This window comes from Platichthys flesus, chromosome 18, assembly GCF_949316205.1.
Source record: "Platichthys flesus chromosome 18, fPlaFle2.1, whole genome shotgun sequence".
NCBI lineage: Eukaryota > Metazoa > Chordata > Actinopteri > Pleuronectiformes > Pleuronectidae > Platichthys > Platichthys flesus.
Genome location: NC_084962.1, coordinates 5,351,394 through 5,363,449, shown reverse-complemented (window position 1 = coordinate 5,363,449; position 12,056 = coordinate 5,351,394). Strand labels below are relative to the sequence as shown.

Here is a 12,056-nt window from a genome sequence, read left to right as displayed (position 1 = left end):
GGAAGCAGACACCTCAGATGTGTGGAGAGGACGTGAAGGTCAAAGGGAGCTGGCAGCTTTTCTCTTTTCTCCTGGATGTGAGTCACTGAGAGTCTCCTCTCTCTGTCTCATGTGCCTTCCCCCCTGCTGTCAGCACCACTCCAATAAAACAGCTATCTTACAATGGCAGCACAAATATACAGTACACACACACACACACACACACACACACAGCAGGTTTGTAGCTTTGTGCAGTGAAGACAGTGTCTGCTGACTGGAAATGTCACTGGGCCGGTGTGTATGTTAAACAGCCTCTAAGTGCAGTGTGATGATGTTTGAGGGATGATGAGTGTGTGTGTGTGTGTTTGTGTGTGTGTGTGTGGGGGGGGATTTTCTGTTCAAGAAAGAGAGCGAGGGGGGAGAGATTGCAGCTGTTTTTCCCTTTGCGTAAGATGGAGCGGCCCCACCCCTCTCGCTCGGCCATGCACGTCCCCCTCTCCGCCATTGTGGCTGTGCAGAGATTCATGTCTGATCCCTCACCTCAGCCAGCTCATCGCCACTCTCCCCTTCTCCCCCTCCTCCTCCTCCTCCTCCTCCTCTTCTCCTTTTGGATCTATGTGTCTCAGCACTGTTCGACCTGCACTCTGCAATTCTAATTTCTCGATTAAAGCCAAGCATGTTGTGTCGGGTTTCACGGTAAAAGTATGATAATAATTCAGGATAACCCTCCACACCTAAATGGATGTATAGTAAAGACAATACACGTGTCTATCAAAATAAGTTTGTCGTAAAATGTAAAAGTTTGGAAACGATCTTTGAAAAATTGGACATAACGGCTGTTTTTAAAATGATTTCACATTTTAAAAGGGGGAAACGTATGACAAGTAGTAATAAGTATAAATGTTAGAATAGTCATTTCAGAGGATTACCATTAGGGTCTTATTAAGGATCAGCATTTTACTGTTGTGTTACATGCAGTTTGTTACTTTTACATACGGCATATATAAATATTTCATGTATTATAAATGATGAGAACAACAGAGGGAGATAATCCAAATAACAATCTGAAAGAGGAGTCAGATGTAGTTCAATACAGTAAAACGTTGTTCTGCTCTTCCCTCACACTCTGACATGTTAGATAGCTTCTCCTCATGTGTGATAGAAGACATATCTGTCTTCACACAGGATGCAGTGTAGTGGGATGAGCTGCTCTGACTCTTCCTCCGCTTCAGTGTGTTCTCTCTCTCTCTGAATCTCTCATCATGTTTCTGCTTTGTTCTCGGTCTCGCTTTGTTTCTCTCTGGCTTCTTTTCCTGCTGCCCTCTAGTGAGATGTTGTGTGAAATATACATTTAAAGAGGAGAGAAAAAACGCTTCAATGTGCTCTTCAAAATATGAACATTAAATCAAATATTAGGGCCATTTAAAGCCCCCTGTTATCTATTCGCCTTTTTTTTTTACATTTTATTAATTATACATTTGTTTGCTAACATGTACAGTTCAAAAACTAAACAGTAAGGGCCTAAAACAGCCTCTGATGGCATTTACACCAAATCCCGAAGCCCCTTGTGTTTCATGGTCTTGTTCCGATACCTTTAAATGAGAATTCCATAACTTTTCAACCTGACCCAATGTTTGTCACTGTGAAAAGGAGTGGTCCTTTCAAATACTTTCGGAATCAGTACAGTAGACTGTCTCCACGTTGGAAGATCTTATGGGGCAACTGCAACCGTGCTCTCACTCACGTTTCCACCTCCATCTTCCTGCAACAACCTAGATCCCATGAGACTTGAGAGTGAGACTTTTCGTTTAGCAAAGACCTAGAATAACAATTTGAGCCTTTTATTGCTTAAAATCTAACTTTTAGTGGATATTTTGTGGACTGTCGCAGTTGCTCCATGATATTATAGTGCAGCCACTGTCACCATGTTGTAGCTTTTGGAAGGGGTGATCTACTGGACCGATTCCAATAGTTTAATCTGTTCCAGTCATTTATACAACTACATTTATTTATATGCATAGGGCCCAGCCATCCCCTATAATATATCTCTATGTTTATGTTTCATAGAGTATACCATTGAGGAAATGTTTTAGAAAATGTGGGAACAGAGATCATGGTTAAATTTAAAGTGCAGTTTTGTTGGAAATACGTTGGTTAAAAACAAAGACTGAGGGGATTCATGATTTGAATCTGTATTTATACAAAAGGCTTTATTTACTTATTCTCACAATAATAATGAGTAATAAAAATAACAATAACTACAAATATTATAAAAGACTCTTACACACATGCATTAGACCCATTCATGGTTGATTCATGAGCCATTCAGCAGATACAGTTCTGTTATGTAAGTGTTCCCTCTGATTAACTTCTGTTTCTGCACTAAATAGCTTCTCCAGTTGAATCCTATTTAAAAAAAATGCTGCACTCATTTTTTTGCATATGCCACAACAATTGTCTGGTTTAGTCACTGTGCAGAGTGTAAACAGGACATTTTAACAAACACACATATTTGTTCCTCTGGAGATGTCGATCACATGAATTTATCGCGTAGTGGACTTGTCCCTTTAAATGCTCCTGCAGCTCAAACAAGTGTGGTAGAGCTCATCTGTGGTATCTCGCAGTTTCTGGTCCATGATACTGTTAGTAAGATCTCACGTTTTCATCAGCGTGAGTAACTTTGAAGTACCAGTACATAGATTCAGGTGCAGATGTTGGCTACAGGTGATTTTATACAGAGATGATACAGTTTCATATGTATTCAGCTTTGTTTGAATGGAAATATATGGAACTAATTTCAATCATGTAATAATTTTTTCCTGATCCTAATGAGACAAAACATATTACTGGTTAATGTTGTAACTTGTGAAAAGTTAGGTTAAGTTTAGGGCTAGCCCTGAATTTGTCATGTCTAAGATTGGGGTTAAGGCTTTACACAATAAACAGAGGTCAATGCAAAGTCCTTATAAGGATAAGCAAGTGTGACGGGGGGGGGGGGGGGGGGGGGTAGAAAAGTGGAACAATATAACTAATATAGAATTTTCTTTAAGAAAGACTCACTCCAGAGATTAATCCTTGAAGCTTTTATGTTATCTGCATAATTCTAGAGTGCGGTTCATTGAAGAAAATATTAACTCTCTGTTTCACTAAGTGAGGCGTTAAACCTCTCTTCACCACCACAATAAGTTTCATACAGCCACTTATTTAAAGTGTGGTGATCCAGTGTCTGTGGGAAATCATTGTTAATTTTGATTTGAGATCACATGTGCATATCTGTTCCATGTCAGTTCCATGTCATTTCCATGTCTGTTCATTTGTGTGTGTGTGTATGTCTCCGCAGACTTTACTTGCTGACTCCTATGAATCTGAATCCCAGACGGTATAAGGAGGCTGCAGACACTGCTCAGAGAGAAGACAGGAAAGACGAGAAAAAAAAAAAAGGAAAAAAGAGAAGAGATAGTGCTTGAGCCTTCTCTGAGAGGAGGGAGGCGGTTGGAGAGTCTGAGGAGTGTGAGCCCCGCTGAACTAATTTAACCACCAAACCCGATGTCCCCAGCTACACTGAAGCTGAGGTGAATAAAATGTTGTTTCTGATGAAAAATCCCATTTCAAATATTCTGCCGCCACATGTCCTCCAGTGTCCTTGTGTCTTTGGAACTAGTTTTCTATTTAGGAAACAGTCCTGGAGAAAAGACATAGTGTCGGGTTGTGTCAGTCGGTGTTCCTCCTGATAAGTCACCTGGTGGTTCCACATGTACAAGTGACCACAACACGGAGAAAGTGTTTCAGTTCAGGGTCAGAGGTCAGCTGCGAGACGAGGAATCCACCTACTGAGTTCACAGACTTCACGTAAGCAGATTTATGGATTTATACCAGCGCTGATATGGAGGAAAATATGATCATAACCAGAATTTAAAGTATTAAAACTATAAAAAGTGTTTTCTACTGAGTGAAAACAGTAAATTGTTGTTTTCTTCATCTTCTTTATAGACACAGCCATAGAAAGCTGGATTGTAGACAGTGAGGGTACTGCTGGAGCTCAGGGGTTTGCCTGCAGAAAAATACAGTAACTGCAAGTTATAAGTTATAATCAGCCTGAACCCATGTCCAGGAAGGAACAGCCACACAGCAAATGTATACATTCACAGCAGATTCACCTGTTTAATGGCACATAAATATGCCATATATATATATATATATATACATATACAAATTGCTGACACTAACAAATATCAGTCCCCTAAAACAAATTTCGAGCAAGAGCCAGGGTTTGTTCTCTGAGATATCACTGAAAATGTCTAATCTCCCCATGTTGAATCAAATTCGGGATTCTGATAGGGATCTGCACCAAAATTGGATGAGTCTTTTTACGGGTTGTGCCCCACCCTGCCACATGGAAATCAAATGAGTAGTTTTGCTGCACTAAATACAAACGAAAACATAACCTCCTCGGTGCATTATTTTAATGGAGCTCCCGACCCTGGACATATAATCTAAACTGGACGGAAGAAGAAGGCCAGCAGTATTTTTAGGGACCACATATATACCCTGGACACTACATGTTTGAACTGTTCAGGACATTAAGATTCTCCAGCCACAGAATAAGGAACAGTTTTTATCCAAAAGCTGTGACCTCCATAACACCCCCCTGACCAAGACTGTCACACAAACTTTCATTCACTGCGGAGTGCATGTACCACACACCAAAAACTGTGACTAACATTCACACACATCCAAGACTGTGATTAACACACAAACTTGTTTTGCATTATTTCTGACTGCAAATTTTGCAATATTAATACTGTTACTCCATTGTCTGCACATAGTAATTTGCTGGTGCTGTTGTTGTTGTTTTCAATCTATATTTCTATATATCTTTACACCTATAAATATATATCTTGACGTGAGAAGCCTCTAACACTTCATAGTACCCAAGTGTGATGACAATAAATATTCTAAAATGGTTGAATGTAATGAAATCTCATTTTAAATAACAGTGTGCTCTTGCTGCAGCTTTGTGATGAGACTGTTTACCCCACACATAGCACTGTGCATCAGTCAAAAGTGCTGCATCAACCTGCCTCCCTGCCCGAATGTGTCAGCACTTTAGGGTCAAGCACCTGTCTCATTTCACCTCCCTGCATTCAGGGCTCTGCACATTGAAAGACCGAGGACTGTGTAGGTTCATGGATAAAATGAACAAACCAGCCAACAATGCAAAGACCAATGTGAGACGATGAGGCACAATTTCTCCAGAAACCAGAACAATCCATTATGTTCTAGTTCTGTCCTCTGGTCTCCTTCAAGGGTATTTTTGTTATCCTGCTGAATAATGGATGAACCTCAGACACGGAGAGAAGGAGAGAGAGAGAGAGAGAGAGAGAGAGAGAGAGAGAGGCCTTTGGCGATTGAGCAGTGTTGCACCATTTGTTTTCATTTTCTTTGCTATGGAGTTTTCTCATGTCTTGGCCTCCTTTACTGTGCAGTTTGATCTAAAACTAAAGGATTTGGCCTAAAGAGGAAGGTTTTGAAACTGGCTCAACGTACTGTGGTAATTAGGATTTTTAACAACATGACAGTTCCCTTACAAAGACACGTTCCCCATTTGTATTCTTGATTGATGACAGCATTTTCTGGTGTTTTTCCTCCATTGTTCATGTAATAATTGGTCATTAGCTAAGATCCATCTCACAAAAGAAAGCAGCACAAAGGAATGGTCCAGGAATCAATGACTGGCTCAGTGATTATTATTTCATAGGCTGCAAATTCTCCACAGGAGGGAGATGTTCTGAAATTGTCTGATCTAGATGTCAACATGTGCCACATGCAGGAATTAAAAGTAATGGCAGGAGTGGAAACCTGCAGACCGTAAATAAAGGTGACCTCTGTCAACAAGACACTTGCTGAGGTTAGTGAGCACAAATTCCAAGAATATCAATACAGCACAACACAAGACAATACTGTAAGGAAATATTCAGGATGTTTCACATCCACGTCCCCACACAGTCTTTGCAATCCGGTGAGATTTCCCAAAAATAAGATATGACCAGTGTTATAAGATCCGAGCTATTGGCAGATTGCCCGCCCAGTGACTTTGGATCCAGAAGAGCAATGGAAGGATGAATAACAGGGCGGAATAACATGCAAGAACCTGGTCACATGACAGCTGGTGCATAGTTTTCAGTATCCTTCCATAGGTTCTAAACAGGACCCAAACAGTACCAATAGAAGACTGCAGATTTTGAAGTTGAACCACTTGTGTGCCCAAACCACTGGAGCTAGGCAAAGAAAGCTCACAATCCCTTGTCTACACAAAACAACAGCTAAACAACCAAATACACACAAAACTGGAACCAACACATTGCTCTGCACCAAACTGGCAAACATGACGGTCCCGCTAATCAAATTACTCACTAGCCAACTGATCACCCTGATATAAGAAAGAGAGCGAATCAAGCCACACCATACTTCATCTGAAACCTCTTCCTGACTTATCTAATTAAAGCCTGAAACATGCTTCTGCGACTGCGTCTGCGTCTTTTCACGCCACTGTGGCGCAAGACTCGTTTTCATTCATGCTTCCCCAACCGTTGCGCGTCTTACAAAGCAATTCCGCGCAAGAACACTAGGCGGAGTAATGCTTTTTGTCGAGACGACCTTAGAGACGCCTTCTTTCTTTTTCGTCGATTGTTTATTTACATAGCCACTGCGGCTCCTCGTAGCCTTTTTTTGGCGGACAATCCGCCAGTCAGTGACTGGTTATACAAGTGATCATACTATCGGATATCTTCTGCCAAGTGCTCTTCTATTTGGTCCATATTCGTTCTTCTAAATCTTCCGTGATTTCTGCCGGTATAATGGGGCATGAAACCGGAAATGCAGCTCCAGAAGGGATGTAGAGCAGACCAATCACAGCCTTGCGGGCTGAGTGAGCTTGCGGAGCTTTGCCGTAAATTTTAGAAAAGGGGGTCGACACCCGTCAGCACGTAAGGAGGGATACATAAGCACGTAAGGGACCCGGAAGGGCTCTTGCGCTTACGGGCCCGTGAAAACGCAGAAGCATGTTTCAGGCTTAAGTTGTACCATCCTGAGGTGTTTTATAAGTTAACACAGCCTCTGGCAATGGGATCATCTTTTAAGCAGTTGTGTGATCAACATTTTATTTTTATTTGATCATATGCTTAGGGAAACTTTTGAGTTGGTAGTAATCAAGCAAAACACAACACAAAAATGACAAAGTACTGGAATTGTAAATGACCACAGAAGCTAACTGAAAACTTAGATGCACAAATCAAGCGGCAGACTCTAACCCCCGGGGCGACCAGACAATCTGGTGACGAGTGGATGCAAGGGCGGGTTTACATACACTGCAGGGTGGATGTAGATGGGAAGCAGGTGTGCAGTGAGGAGAGGGAGGGGGAGGTGTAACCAGGTAACGAGAAGGCCACTCAGACAGAGACACACAAAGAGGAAGAGACAGACACCAAGGGGGCACACAGGGAACGCTGAGGTTTTGGCCATGGCCCTAACACTTCCTCGCTAAAGTAAAAACCACAAAAAAGACAGCTTGACATCATCACTGTCTAAATTGGTTGAGTGTGTTTATTCACCCAACAGATATTTTAAAGTCCCACTGCAGTAACAAAATAAAACCAGAGCCCTCGTTCCTCTTTCTGCTTTAAACTGACAGTGTTGTCTGCTCATCTCCATGGAGAAGAGGCTGGAGGTCCACAGAGACGTGGACGAGCTTGTTCAAACTCAGGAGTAAACCTGGATGCTGATTGGCTGGATTGAGGAGAAAGGATAATTGAGCTGATAAGATGGAGGAGTCACCACATGAAATAATTAATAATAACTAACAGACACTGAGATCTGTTCTAAAATTAAAAAATTACATTTACTGTTTTACAAATCTCTTGTGCTTAAATCAGCAATTTAAACAAATTGCTAAAAGCAAAAAAAAGTGCGGAATCTTTAAATATGTAAAGGGTCCTTGGGTCCCTTGAAAAAAGCTATAAAAATGTAAGTTTTATCAATATTATTATTTTAGGGCCCAGATGATGATCAACCACCAAGTGTCTGATTTTGTGTATATTTCACATATACACTATGTGAGGAAACGTCTGACACTGGCAACTTAATCTTAAGTTTGCTTCCTGAAATGAATTAATCATTTTGGACTAAAGAAGGCGCCACTCAAGTAGAAAATTAACATTTACCAAGTGATTTACAAAGACACATAGTTCCTTATGTGTGTACTTATAAAGTTTTAGTGTAATATATAATCTCTTTAGGTGAAATGCACCTTTATTCTATAGTCCATACTCCTGAAAGCAAAAAAGAGAGACCAAGAGGAGAATGTTGATTTATAGTTTTTATGCTTTCTCTTATTTTCAGAAAAACAATATTTGACCTCCAGCAGTGAGCAGATGTTCCTCCCTCCATTATTCAGTCCTTCTGTCCATCCATGTTCACATGTGTTGTTGTTGTCTATGACCAACAGATCTTGAAGTGAACTGACTGGATTGAGATGAAGTTTGGTCCACACATATATACGCTCCAAACTGATTTAGTTGAACATATAGATGTTCTATTTGTAACTTTTGTGTGTCTCCTCCTTTGTCCTTGCAGAGGTGATATGTTTTTGGTATTGCTACACAGCATTGCTCTGCAAGTTTAGCATTAATACTTTGTTTACTCACCAAGAGCTACCTCCAGCACTGGAAGGAAAATATTAATATTTTTCTTTCACTTCCTTGTTTCTACTGAAGTTAGGACGTCAAGCACCAAGCTCTGGGTGGTTTTAGCTACCCTCATGCCACCATTCTGACATTTACAGCTTTATACTGCAGTTGTGTGCCAAGATTAAACTGATGTTGTAAGTTATATTATAAAGAACATTTTGGCAAATACGCTTTTCTGGCTTTCATGTCTTTACAGTTATTCACAATAGAAATAAATGCAATACATAAAGATTAATCATTTCTAGTAAGTTGAAGTAGTGAGGATAACTTTTTGCTTAAGGGAGTTCAAGATAGTTTATGAGATTTTCTATATTTAGTTAAAAATGTCTCAATTGAATGATATTAAGAAGATTTAATAGAAAAGACAGATACTTCAGACTTCAAACATCATGTCAAACCAGTATTTTGTTTTCAGAATGACCTCATGCTTGGATTCTCCACATTTCAGATGATAAAGATGATGAATCCTTATTATTTATTCTGGTTATATAAAGTATCAGAAGCTTCTACCTTCATGACTGTCAGTGTATTAAACCTTTGGTGACATTCCTGGACTTACAGTAAGGTGGACTGTCTGCCACATCCGTGATTGTCTACATGTATAAACTGATATATAAGGTATATTCTGTCAAAATCACCCTGGGATTTACAGAACGAGACAATAGCCTCTGGACTCAGAGGAGCAATAAAGACAGACATGGGTGTTACTAGGGTTTATTACTTTTAATCAATTCAGCTAGCTACAAAATGTCCACCACTTCACACACTGACAGGATACAGAGAGGGAGTCATTAATATTACATGCGTTGAGGACATCAATCTCACAGTTGAACCTATTGTGTCATTCAGGTTTAGGTATTTAATCACCTTACTCTAACTACTCAACATTTTGGCGATTTGGTTGTGCATAGCTCTAAAGTACAGAAGCAACAAAAAACCCTTTTGTATGTATTTTTTGTTTCAGAGTATAGTTATCATTGGAACTCAACATTATCAGTTTTTTTACCAATAACAAACGACAGGGGGGAGAATAAACTTACAGATACAGTCTTCTTATAAAAGTAAGGTCTCTCAGAAATATGCGTCTTTGCTTTACATTGCAAACGTTTATTTTTTTTCAGAGCATCCAAAACCTATGTTACAGTACACAACCAGTCCTTCTCTTTCAGCACAGAATCAACATCTTCATCACTGAACTGCATAATCATTTAGAAAACAGGTCATTTTTTGCAAGACAACCCCAAGTCCTCGTATTTTTCATCTTTAACACACTTTTTTGATCCCTTTTGCATTATTGTACAACAAGATGGTCACAGTCGGTAAATATATCGAGACAGAAAGAGTGGCACTATAGCAAACTTGCAGGAGTATGGAACGATCAACTGTGTCCTAATACTGAGCATGCGGTTTTGTCAATTTGCTACTGCCTTGTTATCTTTTTTTTATATATATTTTTCAGACGAGTTTTATTTATAAGACTAAGATCTACCATTTGTCATGCAGAGAACGCACAATTCACATCACTCGGAATGCAATGTCTAATACAGCTACAGAGAGTCTAGTTGCACATTGTCTAAACAGTAACTCAGTATGAACAGTATGATTGCGGTGAAGGAAAAAGTACCATCGACTGCCTTTTGATTGTAAGTGCTCTTTGCAATGCCGTTCATCTGTACCGTCGCTTAGCGAGTTTTTACTCGTGCTTTCCCATCGGTCGTCTCTCCCTTTTTTTGTCATGACAACACCAAAATAAGGAGCATGACAATAGCCTAAATGGAATGACACAGTTTTACTAGGACGATACTGAGATACTGAAAAGGAAAAAGAATAAAAACAAACAGCTTGTATAGCATTCCTATAATATACTTGTCATCCAGAGCAGTGTACTTATATATATATATATATTATATATGATATATATATGATATATATTTATATATATTTTGATAAAGAGAATAAAAACTTCACAGGTGAGCTAGAGAGCCATCAAGTCAGCACTATATACAACCTTTGGAAAGAATGATATACGGAGTATAAGAAATCATCTTTTTACGAGGACAATCATCTTGAAAAAGCTCGACAGACGACACAGAACAACATTTACAATGGGGAAGGGAGGTGATATGTGCATGTGTGCAAACCTAGAAGGTCAATACCAAGATGAAAGCAAGTCAGCGCCTGTCGATGTGCGGCGCGGGACGCCGGGGACTGTCACGCTGCGGGCTCAGGGCGCTTAGCCACTGCCCAGCATCTTCGTGGCACGCTGGTTGGCCTCGTCAATCCTGGTCTTGTTGGAGTCAGCCTGGGTGGAGGAGAGGAAGAGAGAAGAGAAGAATGTCAGTTTGATCCAAATTATAAATGATATGATTTTTCATGTCTAGACAAACTTTTTAAAACCCCTGTTTGACCTGAGATGTCTGAAGGCCTGTGCTGTAAGATTAGATGTATGAACATTGAGACTCTGAACGCTCATGAGGATAATGGGCATCATGACATGACTTAAAGTGATCGAGGCTGGAACCAGTTCCCCCCCATTTGGTTTAGTACTGACATGTTTCTATTGCACCTGAAGCTTTTTGTTTTTACGTTTTTTCTCGGTCGACAGATCCATGTTATAATAAACTCATTTTCAAGTAAGGACAACTCAGGCTCACAGAGTGAATTGTATTATTCACCACTGTGAACAGTCATAAGAAATCAGTGCAGCACTGCTTATGGAAAAGCTTTTCAAAAGACCTGGCCAAGAATCCAAGATAAAGACAAATACTTATAAATGCTAAAGATTTGTAACATACAGTACGACAGGGCTATTAATAAATAATAAAGGGATCTTGCTGGTGGCTGCAAATTGACTTTGTTGAATTAATGCACTAAAGATTCTGCAGGTCTGATAATAAAATGTGTATCTATGATCACTAAGCTTGTGACTCCACTGTCAGCTTGTCATGACTACTTGCTTACAATAAGTGGCATATCTGAGAAGATTAACATTTATCAACCTTATCATTTATTAACATATGTCAACAGAGACACTGACAAACATTTCAGAATTAACAAATTAATAATTACACTTTAGAGCAGGGATTTAGATTTTCCAAATGTAATATTATGTTTGAAACCTGAGTGCTACTGATTTTCATTAACAATGCCTCTGACAACCGGAAGGTGTTTAAATGAAAGTATGCTGCTGCCCTCTGTATGATTGTTGAGAGAATTGATTTCAATGGGCTAACTATTAGAAAAGCAAATTATTTTAAATGGGTTATCATAATAATGGTGGTGAATGCTGATTTTATAATCTTTCCATTTTATGACTGTAATATCAGTAGATTT

The 12,056-nt window shown here is 39.6% G+C and overlaps 1 protein-coding gene across 2 annotated transcripts in view; it reads right to left on the bottom strand.

Annotated features, from left to right (window-relative positions):
- Window positions 1-9,431: 9,431 nt before the first annotated feature.
- snap25a (synaptosome associated protein 25a) overlaps window positions 9,432-12,056 on the bottom strand; it is a 33,863-nt gene continuing 31,238 nt past the window's right edge. For both annotated transcript variants that reach the window (XM_062411863.1, XM_062411862.1), the window contains exon 8: window positions 9,432-11,025. In XM_062411863.1, the coding sequence (XP_062267847.1) occupies window positions 10,957-11,025 (69 nt within the window). In that variant the 3' untranslated portion in view covers window positions 9,432-10,956. The remainder of the gene's footprint in view (window positions 11,026-12,056) is intronic.